At 50.9% G+C, this 12807-nt stretch overlaps 1 protein-coding gene across 1 annotated transcript in view; it reads right to left on the minus strand.

Annotated features, from left to right (window-relative positions):
- The window catches only part of ZDHHC13 (zinc finger DHHC-type palmitoyltransferase 13), a 54621-nt gene extending 46488 nt beyond the window's left edge, over positions 1-8133 (minus strand). Inside the window, exon 1 of the mRNA XM_069739970.1 lies at positions 8042-8133. Within this exon, the coding sequence (XP_069596071.1) occupies positions 8042-8053 (12 nt within the window). The 5' untranslated portion in view covers positions 8054-8133. The remainder of the gene's footprint in view (positions 1-8041) is intronic.
- Between the last annotated feature and the right edge of the window lie 4674 nt (positions 8134-12807).

Below are 12807 nucleotides of genomic sequence, written 5' to 3' on the forward strand. Positions count from 1 at the left end.
ACTGCACAGCTACGTAGTGTACTGCACAGCTACGTAGTGTACTGCACAGCTACGTAGTGTACTGCACAGCTACGTAGTGTACTGCACAGCTACGTAGTGTACTGCACAGCTACGTAGTGTACTGCACAGCTACGTAGTGTACTGCACAGCTACGTAGTGTACTGCACAGCTACGTAGTGTACTGCACAGCTACGTAGTGTACTGCACAGCTACGTAGTGTACTGCACAGCTACGTAGTGTACTGCACAGCTACGTAGTGTACTGCACAGCTACGTAGTGTACTGCACAGCTACGTAGTGTACTGCACAGCTACGTAGTGTACTGCACAGCTACGTAGTGTACTGCACAGCTACGTAGTGTACTGCACAGCTACGTAGTGTACTGCACAGCTACGTAGTGTACTGCACAGCTACGTAGTGTACTGCACAGCTACGTAGTGTACTGCACAGCTACGTAGTGTACTGCACAGCTACGTAGTGTACTGCACAGCTACGTAGTGTACTGCACAGCTACGTAGTGTACTGCACAGCTACGTAGTGTACTGCACAGCTACGTAGTGTACTGCACAGCTACGTAGTGTATTGCACAGCTACGTAGTGTAACAGCCACGTAGTACATTGTAGAGGCACGTAGTATACTACATAGCCATGTAGTATATAACAGAGCCACGTAGTATATAACAGAACCGACACAGCCACATAGTATATTGCACAGCTACGTAGTATATAACACGGAGCACGTAGTATATTGCACAGCCACATTGTATATTGCCCAGCTACATAGTATATAGCAGAGATGTAGAATATAACAGAGCCCACGCAGTATATAGCAATGTGGGCACTATATGCGTGGTTAAAAAAAGACTTAAAATAAAAAATAAACATATACTCACCTTCCGAAGGGCCCTTGAAGTCCTGGTGCCTGTGTGCGGTGCACGCGGCAGCTTCCGGTCCCAGGGTTGGTATGAGCGCAGGACCTGTGATGACGTCGCGGCACATGACCGTGAGGCGGCTTCTCCCCTCCCGCTGACAGTGCGGTGCTGTGCACTAGTCCTACAGACAGGTCCCTGGCGGCTTCTCCCCTCCCGCTGACAGTGCGGTGCTGTGCACTAGTCCTACAGACAGGTCCCTGGCGGCTTCTCCCCTCCCGCTGACAGGAATAGTGCACAGCACCGCACTACAGACAGGTCCCTGGCGGCTTCTCCCCTCCCACTGACAGTGCGGTGCTGTGCACTAGTCCTACAGACAGGTCCCAGGCGGCTTTTCCCCTCCCGCTGACTGTGCGGTGCTGTGCACTAGTCCTACAGACAGGTCGCTGGCAGCTTCTCCCCTGCCGCTGGCAGTGCAGTACTGTGCACTGGTTCTACAGTTCCCTGGCGGCTTCTCCCCTCCTGCTGACAGTGCAGTGCTGTGCAATAGTCCTACAGACAGGTCCCTGGCAGCTTCTCCCCTCCCGCTGACAGTGCGGTGCTGTGCACTGGTTCTATAGACAGGTCCCTGGTGGCTTCTCCCCTCCCGCTGACAGTGCGGTGATGTGCACTAGTCCTACAGACAGGTCCCTGGCAGCTTCTCCCCTCCCGCTGACAGTGACTGACAAGTTTCATGCTACATGCGCGTATAACAGAGACTTGTCAGTCACTGTCAGCGGGAGGGGAGAAGTTGCCAGGGACCTATCTGTAGGATTAGTGCACAGCACTGCACTGCACTGTCAGCGGGAGGGGAGAAGCCGCCAGGAACCTGTCTGTAGAACCAGTGCACAGCACCGCACTGTCAGCGGGAGGGGAGAAGCCACCAGGGACCCATCTGTAGGACTAGTGCACAGCACCGCACTGTCAGCGGGAGGGGAGAAGCCACCAGGGACCTGTCTGTAGGACTAGCACAGCACCGCACTGTCAGCGGGAGGGGAGAAGCCACCAGGGACCCGTCTGTAGGACTAGTGCACAGCACCGCACTGTCAGCGGGAGGGGAGAAGCCACCAGGGACCTGTCTGTAGGACTACAGGTCCTTCTCAAAAAATTAGCATATAGTGTTAAATTTCATTATTTACCATAATGTAATGATTACAATTAAACTTTCATATATTATAGATTCATTATCCACCAACTGAAATTTGTCAGGTCTTTTATTGTTTTAATACTGATGATTTTGGCATACAACTCCTGATAACCCAAAAAACCTGTCTCAATAAATTAGCATATTTCACCCATCCAATCAAATAAAAGTGTTTTTTAATAACAAACAAAAAAACCATCAAATAATAATGTTCAGTTATGCACTCAATACTTGGTCGGGAATCCTTTGGCAGAAATGACTGCTTCAATGCGGCGTGGCATGGAGGCAATCAGCCTGTGACACTGCTGAGATGTTATGGAGGCCCAGGATGCTTCAATAGCGGCCTTAAGCTCATCCAGAGTGTTGGGTCTTGCGTCTCTCAACTTTCTCTTCACAATATCCCACAGATTCTCTATGGGGTTCAGGTCAGGAGAGTTGGCAGGCCAATTGAGCACAGTAATACCATGGTCAGTAAACCATTTACCAGTGGTTTTGGCACTGTGAGCAGGTGCCAGGTCATGCTGAAAAATGAAATCTTCATCTCCATAAAGCATTTCAGCCGATGGAAGCATGAAGTGCTCCAAAATCTCCTGATAGCTAGCTGCATTGACCCTGCCCTTGATGAAACACAGTGGACCAACACCAGCAGCTGACATGGCACCCCACACCATCACTGACTGTGGGTACTTGACACTGGACTTCAGGCATTTTGGCATTTCCTTCTCCCCAGTCTTCTTCCAGACTCTGGCACCTTGATTTCCGAATGACATGCAAAATTTGCTTTCATCAGAAAAAAGTACTTGGGACCACTTAGCAACAGTCCAGTGCTGCTTCTCTGTAGCCCAGGTCAGGCGCCTCTGCCGCTGTTTATGGTTCAAAAGTGGCTTTACCTGGGGAATGCGGCACCTGTAGCCCATTTCCTGCACACGCCTGTGCACGGTGGCTCTGGATGTTTCCACACCAGACTCAGTCCACTGCTTCCTCAGGTTCCCCAAGGTCTGGAATCGGTCCTTCTCCACAATCTTCCTCAGGGTCCGGTCTCCTCTTCTCGTTGTACAGCGTTTTCTGCCACATTGTTTCCTTCCAACAGACTTACCATTGAGGTGCCTTGATACAGCACTCTGGGAACAGCCTATTTGTTGAGAAATTTCTTTCTGGGTCTTACCCTCTTGCTTGAGGGTGTCAATGATGGCCTTCTTGACATCTGTCAGGTCGCTAGTCTTACCCATGATGGGGGTTTTGAGTAATGAACCAGGCAGGGAGTTTATAAAAGCCTCAGGTATCTTTTGCATGTGTTTAGAGTTAATTAGTTGATTCAGAAGATTAGGGTAATAGGTCGTTTAGAGCAGGGGTCCCCAACTCCAGTCCTCAAGGCCCACCAACATGTCATGTTTTCAGGATTTCCTTAGTCTTGCCCAGGTAATAATTGCATCACCTGTGCAATGCAAAGGAAATCCTGAAAACATGACCTGTTGGTAGGCCTTGAGGACTGGAGTTGGGGACCTCTGGTTTAGAGAACCTTTTCTTGATATGCTAATTTATTGAGACAGGTTTTTTGGGTTATCAGGAGTTGTATGCCAAAATCATCAGTATTAAAACAATAAAAGACCTGACAAATTTCAGTTGGTGGATAATGAATCTATAATATATGAAAGTTTAATTGTAATCATTACATTATGGTAAATAATGAAATTTAACACTATATGCTAATTTTTTGAGAAGGACCTGTAGTGCACAGCACCGAACTGTCAAGTGACCCGTCTGTAGGACTAGTGCACAGCACCGCACTGTCAGCGGGAGGGGAGAAGCCACCAGGGACCTGTCTGTAGAACCAGTGCACAGCGCTGCTCGCTCCCCAGCAGCTATTAGTAGGTTTTCTCTGAAACGCCGCAGCTTTTGGGTATGTGCAGAAGTTCAGGAATTGGCGGCACTATGGACGTAGCACATGTCCGTCTCCATGGGTGCCGATGCACGCATAGTGGGAATGGGATTTCCTGAAATCATCCACTCTGCTGTAGAATCTAAACGCTGCAGAAGTACACAGCGTCCAACCCGCAGCGTTTACTGACCATGTGAACATACCCGGCTGGGACACTACACAAACCATGAGCGGCCGGTATCACCGGCCAGGAGAGCGTTAATAGCTTTATTATAATAAGTCGCTTACTAGAACGGTATTACATATAACACAGTTCATGCCGTGGATACTGTATGGGGGCTTCTTATACTCACAAGCTGGGCTTATACCAAGACCCCTGGCTGTAAGAATGTAAGAATAATAAGCCCCTTACCTCCCTGTTAGCACATGTGATGTAGTATAAACACTAATAATAAGGACCCCTGCCCCGTCCTCCCTTCACCACCCACCCTGCCCCGATCTCATCACATACCCCCCACAGTGATTATTACATACCTGAATGTAATTAGCATCATACATTGTGGCCGCCCTTAGATGGAGGTTACGGGTAGTTTATAGAGGGCCCAGGCAATGTGTGATCCAGTGCTGCAGGTGAAGGGGACGGGTCAGACCCAGGCAATGTGTGATCCAGTGCTGCAGGTGAAGGGGACGGGTCAGGCCCAGGCAATGTGTGATCCAGTGCTGCAGGTGAAGGGGCCGGGTCAGGCCCAGGCAATGTGTGATCCAGTGCTGCAGGTGAAGGGGCCGGGTCAGGCCCAGGCAATGTGTGATCCAGTGCTGCAGGTGAAGGGGCCGGGTCAGGCCCAGGCAATGTGTGATCCAGTGCTGCAGGTGAAGGGGCCGGGTCAGGCCCAGGCAGTGTGTGATCCAGTGCTGCAGGTGAAGTGGACGGGTCAGGCCCAGGCAATGTGTGATCCAGTGGTGAAGGGGACGGGTCAGGCCCAGGCAATGTGTGATCCAGTGCTGCAGGTGAAGGAGACGGGTCAGGCCCAGGCAATGTGTGATCCAGTGCTGCAGGTGAAGGGGCCGGGTCAGGCCCAGGCAATGTGTCATCCAGTGCTGCAGGTGAAGGAGACGGGTCAGGCCCAGGCAGTGTGTGATCCAGTGCTGCAGGTGAAGGAGACGGGTCAGGCCCAGGCAATGTGTGATCCAGTGCTGCAGGTGAAGGGGCCAGGTCAGGCCCAGGCAATGTGTGATCCAATGCTGCAGGTGAAGGGGACGGGTCAGGCCCAGGCAGTGTGTGATCCAGTGCTGCAGGTGAAGGGGACGGGTCAGGCCCAGGCAGTGTGTGATCCAGTGCTGCAGGTGAAGGGGACGGGTCAGGCCCAGGCAATGTGTGATCCAGTGCTGCAGGTGAAGGAGACGGGTCAGGCCCTGGCAGTGTGTGATCCAATGCTGCAGGTGAAGGGGACGGGTCAGGCCCAGGCAGTGTGTGATCCAGTGCTGCAGGTGAAGGGGACGGGTCAGGCCCAGGCAATGTGTGATCCAGTGCTGCAGGTGAAGGGTCAGGCCCAGGCAGTGTGTGATCCAGTGCTGCAGGTGAAGGGGACGGGTCAGGCCCTGGCAGTGTGTGATCCAGTGCTGCAGGTGAAGGGGACGGGTCAGGCCCAGGCAGTGTGTGATCCAGTGCTGCAGGTGAAGGGTACGGGTCAGGCCCTGGCAGTGTGTGATCCAGTGCTGCAGGTGAAGGAGACGGGTCAGGCCCAGGCAGTGTGTGATCCAGTGCTGCAGGTGAAGGGGACGGGTCAGGCCCAGGCAGTGTGTGATCCAGTGCTGCAGGTGAAGGGGACGGGTCAGGCCCAGGCAGTGTGTGATCCAGTGAAGCAGGTGAAGGGGACGGGTCAGGCCCAGGCAGTGTGTGATCCAGTGCTGCAGGTGAAGGGGACGGGTCAGGCCCTGGCAGTGTGTGATCCAGTGCTGCAGGTGAAGGGGACGGGTCAGGCCCAGGCAGTGTGTGATCCAGTGCTGCAGGTGAAGGGGACGGGTCAGGCCCAGGCAGTGTGTGATCCAGTGCTGCAGGTGAAGGGTCAGGCCCAGGCAATGTGTGATCCAGTGCTGCAAGTGAAGGAGACGGGTCAGGCCCAGGCAGTGTGTGATCCAGTGCTGCAGGTGAAGTGGACGGGTCAGGCCCTGGCAGTGTGTGATCCAATGCTGCAGGTGAAGGGGACGGGTCAGGCCCAGGCAGTGTGTGATCCAGTGCTGCAGGTGAAGGGGACGGGTCAGGCCCAGGCAGTGTGTGATCCAATGCTGCAGGTGAAGGGGACGGGTCAGGCCCAGGCAATGTGTGATCCAGTGCTGCAGGTGAAGGAGACGGGTCAGGCCCTGGCAGTGTGTGATCCAATGCTGCAGGTGAAGGGGACGGGTCAGGCCCAGGCAGTGTGAGATCCAGTGCTGCAGGTGAAGGGGACGGGTCAGGCCCAGGCAATGTGTGATCCAGTGCTGCAGGTGAAGGGGACGGGTCAGGCCCAGGCAGTGTGTGATCCAGTGCTGCAGGTGAAGGGGACGGGTCAGGCCCAGGCAGTGTGTGATCCAGTGCTGTAGGTGAAGGGGACGGGTCAGGCCCAGGCAGTGTGTGATCCAGTGCTGCAGGTGAAGGAGACGGGTCAGGCCCAGGCAGTGTGTGATCCAGTGCTGCAGGCGAAGGGGACGGGTCAGGCCCAGGCAATGTGTGATCCAGTGCTGCAGGTAAAGGGGACGGGTCAGGCCCAGGCAGTGTGTGATCCAGTGCTGCAGGTGAAGGGGACGGGTCAGGCCCAGGCAGTGTGTGATCCAGTGCTGCAGGTGAAGGAGACGGGTCAGGCCCAGGCAGTGTGTGATCCAGTGCTGCAGGTGAAGGGGACGGGTCAGGCCCAGGCAATGTGTGATCCAGTGCTGCAGGTGAAGGGGACGGGTCAGGCCCAGGCAGTGTGTGATCCAGTGCTGCAGGTGAAGGGGACGGGTCAGGCCCTGGCAGTGTGTGATCCAGTGCTGCAGGTGAAGGGGACGGGTCAAGCCCAGGCAGTGTGTGATCCAGTGCTGCAGGTGAAGGGGACGGGTCAGGCCCTGGCAGTGTGTGATCCAGTGCTGCAGGTGAAGGAGACGGGTCAGGCCCAGGCAGTGTGTGATCCAGTGCTGCAGGTGAAGGGGACGGGTCAGGCCAAAGCAGTGTGTGATCCAGTGCTGCGGGTGAAGGGGACGGGTCAGGCCCAGGCAATGTGTGATCCAGTGAAGCAGGTGAAGGGGACGGGTCAGGCCCAGGCAGTGTGTGATCCAGTGCTGCAGGTGAAGGGGACGGGTCAGGCCCTGGCAGTGTGTGATCCAGTGCTGCAGGTGAAGGGGACGGGTCAGGCCCAGGCAGTGTGTGATCCAGTGCTGCAGGTGAAGGGGACGGGTCAGGCCCAGGCAGTGTGTGATCCAGTGCTGCAGGTGAAGGGGACGGGTCAGGCCCTGGCAGTGTGTGATCCAGTGCTGCAGGTGAAGTGGACGGGTCAGGCCCTGGCAGTGTGTGATCCAATGCTGCAGGTGAAGGGGACGGGTCAGGCCCAGGCAGTGTGTGATCCAGTGCTGCAGGTGAAGGGGACGGGTCAGGCCCTGGCAGTGTGTGATCCAGTGCTGCAGGTGAAGGGGACGGGTCAGGCCCAGGCAGTGTGTGATCCAGTGCTGCAGGTGAAGGGGACGGGTCAGGCCCAGGCAGTGTGTGATCCAGGGCTGCAGGTGAAGGGGACGGGTCAGGCCCAGGCAGTGTGTGATCCAGTGCTGCAGGTGAAGGGGACGGGTCAGGCCCAGGCAGTGTGTGATCCAGGGCTGCAGGTGAAGGGTCAGGCCCAGGCAGTGTATGAGGTAACTCAGCTGTGAGCACTAGGACCCAGGGGAGCCCCAGCACCCGGGGACGGAGCGGAGCCTGTCAGAAAGTTATCAGGGGAGCAGCGTCTCAGGAAGACGGGGGAGCGCGCAATTTACCGTGCTCTCTCCCCCCAATGCAGCCTTATGACAGAGGCGGCCCTTCATGGGACGGGGCGAGGGCTCCCTCTGCCCCCCAGTAGCTATAATAGGATAGATGATGATGATACCGGCGGATACTTCGGGCACTTACCGGGGAGCTCATGGTGACGGCAGCCTCCCGTACAGACCGCTCACCGCTGTCACCACAAGCAGTTACTTCCTGGTTACTACACTCCGCTCTCGGATTGGTGGAGCGGCGTTAGAGACCCGCCTATACATGCAAACTGTCAATCAAACCTTGTCCACCAATGAGGAGGCGGCCAGCAGGGGGCGTGTCCGTGCCGAGAGCGGTTACTTGAAGGATGTGAGGGCGGGAAAACTTCCAGTCAGTCAGGCGGTGAGCTGAGCGGCTGCCCACTGTGAGGAGGACGGACACCTCACGGGCACGCGTGTACAGGTCACTTTGCTGCACCGTGTTTTCCCAGAGCTATCACTTCTCTGTCCCACACCCGCTCGAGGCTTGTTTTTCTGCTGGACGTGGTGTGGTTTTGAATGATGTCAGGCATTTTAACATATAAAAACGCACTAGAAAAACTGCAAAAACAAATCCACATGGTGAAAAACAGAAAAAAATAAATAAATCTTATTTCGCCATTGTATTTACAGCGATCAATATGTAGGAGAAATGACCCGTGACCCTAAGTTACTACGTCTATGGTGATACCAACCATTGGCCCTTTTTAAACATTAACCCCCAGAGTCTTGCGTTTTCATTTTTCGCTCCCCTCCTTCCCAGAGCCATTATATTTTTCTGTCAATATGGCCATGTGAGGGCTTTTTTTTTTGCGGGACGAGTTGTACTTTTGAACAGCATCATTGGTTTTACCATGTCTTGTACTAGAAAACGGGAAAAATTCCAAGTGCGATGAAATTGCAAAAAAAAATGTGCAATCCCACACTTGTTTTTTGTTTGGCTATTTTTGCTAGGTTCACTAAATGCTAAAACTGACTTGCCATTGTGATTCTCCAGGTCATTACGAGTTCATAGATGTCCACCAAACATGTATACGCTATTCTTTAAGTAGTGAAAAAAATTCCAAACTGCTAAAAATAAAAAATTGCGCAATTTTCTGATACCTGTAGCGTCTCCATTTTTCCCAATGGTGTAGGGTCTCCATTTTTTCTCTATACCCGTAGCGTCTTCAATTTTTTCCGATACCCGTAGCGTCTCCATTTTTTTCCGATACCCGTAGGGTCTCCATTTTTTTCCGATACCCGTAGCGTCTCCATTTTTTCCCGATACCCGTAGCATCTCCATTTTTTTCCGATACCCGTAGCGTCTCCATTTTTCTCCGATACCCGTAGCATCTGCATTTTTTCCGATACCGATAGCATCTCCATTTTTTCCCGATACCTGTACCGTCTCCATTTTTTTCTGATACCCGTAGCATCTGCATTTTTTTTCCGATACCCGTAGCATCTCCATTTTTTTCCGATACCCGTAGCGTCTCCATTTTTTCCCGATACCCGTAGCATCTCCATTTTTTTCCGATACCCGTAGCGTCTCCATTTTTTTTCCGATACCCGTAGCATCTGCATTTTTTTCCGATACCCATAGCATCTCCATTTTTCCCCGATACCTGTACCGTCTCCATTTTTTTCTGATACTCGTAGCATCTCCATTTTTTTCGGATACCCGTAGCATCTGCATTTTTTTCCGATACCCGTAGCATCTCCATTCTTTCCCGATACCTGTACCGTCTCCATTTTTTTCTCGATACCTGTAGCATCTCCATTTTTTTTCCGATACCTGTAGCATCTCCATTTTTTTCCGATACCCGTAGCATCTCCATTTTTGGTGATCTGGGGTTGGGTGAGGGCTTATTTTTTGTGCGCCGAGCTGACGTTTTTAATTATACCACTTTGGTGCAGATACGTTGTTTTGAACGCCCGTTATTGCATTTTGGATGTACTCTAATGTCCAATGGCAGAAAGGGGTTAATTTTTTTTATCTATGTAGCTTGTATTTTACTTAGTCAGCTGATGCTCTCAATTCCATTATTTTTGGGGCACATATTACTCCTTTTTTTTTGCATTGTTGACATCTGGATTTTTTTTATTTCAATCTTTAATTCCATTTTCAATTTTAAAAACAAATAAAGAACATCATACAGCTGCACAAAAAAAATCACAAGACATAATAGTAGGGGAAAGGACATTTGAAGGGGTACAAGAGGAAAATTATGGTGGCGTGTTAATGGGGATATAAGATCGGACTGCAAACTACAGAAATCTAATATACAGATAAGTACATTAGCATATTAAAGTCGTATAAAGAAACAGATGGAAGAGTTGAGGCGAAAATGGAATTGCACCAGTTTCCATATTTTATTGACTTTACGTCTGGCCCTGAGATCCGCTGTGAGATGATATTCCATATGGAAGTGGAGATTATTTTTCTCGCATAATTGACTAGAAGATGGGGGGGCGATCTCCACAGAGCTGCAATACACTGTCTAGCAGCGAAGAGAATGTGAACTACCACACCTCTATGCTCAATAGGGAGGGAATCAACACCAATGTTCAGGACAGCCAAAGCGGGGGTTGCATGGGTCCTCACCTTTGTGACATCAGATATTATTATTTATTATTATAGCGCCATTTATTCCATGGCACTTTACATGTGAGGAGGGGTATACATAATAAAACAAGTACAGTAATCTTACACACAATACAAGTCACTGACTGGTACAGGAGGAGAGAGGACCCTGCCCGCGAGGGCTCACAATCTACAAGGGATGGGTGAGGATACAGTAGGCGAGGGTAGAGCTGGTCGTGAAGTGGCTTAGTCGACCCACTGCAGGTTGTAGGCAAAAAACGGTGGCCCAGGATGTACGAATTAAAGTGCAGAACCAAATGTTATGAACTAATGATCCCACCGACCCACATTTTTTCCAGCATAGCAGGGATTGATTTTGGTCCCTATGAACCAACCTGTTAGGAGTTAAGTACCATCATATGAATCTTTTTCAATTACTCTAAATGATTTATGCAGAGTGAAGCTTTAAGTAACCAGCTCTGCCACTGTAGTGTGGAGAAGGAGAGGCCCAAATCTTGTTCCCATCTCTTAGATGCTGGGATTCTCCCGCTACACAGGGTAGATCCCAATCCTTGTCAGTCTCCCATTCAGGTTTGGTCGCTGCGGGTGCTGCTGAGCATAGATGTTGGTCCCAGCGTCTTGCTCAGGATCATGGTGTATGCTTGGTTACTGCTGGCTTTCCAGCCAAGCCCTTAGTAACCAGTAATATTCAGGAGCAGTCCATCACTCTGGAGTCTAAGTCCGGAGATCACCGTACTGAGCATGTCTGTGAGGAGCATGAGCATCTTCTCATTGATGGTCGGACGTCTGCGGCTCTGTTGATGTGGCAGTGCCGGATTGGTCCATGGGCAAGGTCCTGTCCGACTGGACATGAGCCCAGTGTATAACAGGTTCTTAGAGGCGCACATGGGCGTGCTAGTATAATTTGTGTGTGGCTTTGTTAGTGAAGACCCTATCACTCTGCAAGTGACGTATGTCTGTCTAGTTTTGAGACTGTACACGTAGGCAGGTAGCTAGCGTCAGTGGGGGCAATTAGCGGTTTGGCTTAGCATCTGTTCCCTACATGTGTGCGGTTAGCACAGTAGAGTTTCAGAGCAAGCTCAACCCTAGTCAGGGTATTATGCAGAGCATCTGTTTTGTTTCTGTGTGCAAGTGACACAGCTCAGTTGCAGAGCATCTGTTTCGTTTCTGTGTGCGAGTGACACAGCTCAGGTGCAGAGCATCTGTTTCATTCCTGTGTGCAAGTTCAGTTCATGTGCCTAAACTGTGAGGTTTAGCAGGAAAAAGCACTTAGTACTCGTTCATACTGTTCCTTCCTGTAGTAACAGAGTTTGGAACTCAGTGTCTTCTTCACACTGAGAGGCCTTAACCCAAGCTATCGCTTGCCGTGTGTTCCGTCATGCTTCACTAGCAGCAGTTTTCCATCTCTGCAAGGTGGACCCCTGGTTGCGATTGCGCTTTATTATTTATTTTATTTAGCGCAATCCGCCAACCCTAACACCATCTCTCCATATGCGGCCACTTCTCTGCATGGTTGGAAAAAGCCAGAATTTAGTAAATTATGGAAAAGCCTTTTGAGGATCTATCCAATTTATTAAACTATTTTCCAAAGAGGGGCAATTTAGGTTTCCTAGAAAATAAATGGAGGGGGCCAAGAAAATGCCTTATGTGGAGATATTTTTTTAAAAAATCCATTTTAGTTTATACACTTTAACAAAGGATTCAAAAGGAATACGTTTTTTATCATGAAAGATCTCGTCTAGGGAAATAACTCCTAAGTAAAACCAGCTACTGTGATTAAAATAAGGAATATTGGCCTCTAATGCTCTAATAGAAATTCTCGCGGGGGGAAGAAAGTCACCCGCCCTCACCCAATCCCTCCAAAAAAATAGACAATCTCATAGTTGGAAGAGCAGGAGTAAAATGAGTGGGGGCCAGCGACTCCGTCTCCAGAAGGCACCTGGTAGAGCCCCTCCAATCTCCTGTGGGGAGATGATTGAGACCACCAGACTTCAGTACCCTCTAAGATTGCTGCTTTATGATAGGCTAATATGTTAGGTATCCCCATTCCCCCTGCTTAAAAACTATGAAACATAGATCTGTAGGCCACCCTCGCCCGCTTTTTTGCCCATATGAACCAATAAGAGATTGAAGTCTCTGAATCAGTAATCTTGATAATCTCAAGGGGACACATTGAAAAAAATATAACATTTTGGGTAAGAAAACAATCTTAAAAGACTGTACTCTGTCAATCCAAGACAAATGGAGCCCCGCATACCTATATAATTCAGCGTTTAAAGAGTTGAATAGAATGGTAA

This window comes from Ranitomeya imitator, chromosome 9, assembly GCF_032444005.1.
Source record: "Ranitomeya imitator isolate aRanImi1 chromosome 9, aRanImi1.pri, whole genome shotgun sequence".
NCBI classification, from domain to species: Eukaryota; Metazoa; Chordata; class Amphibia; order Anura; family Dendrobatidae; genus Ranitomeya; species Ranitomeya imitator.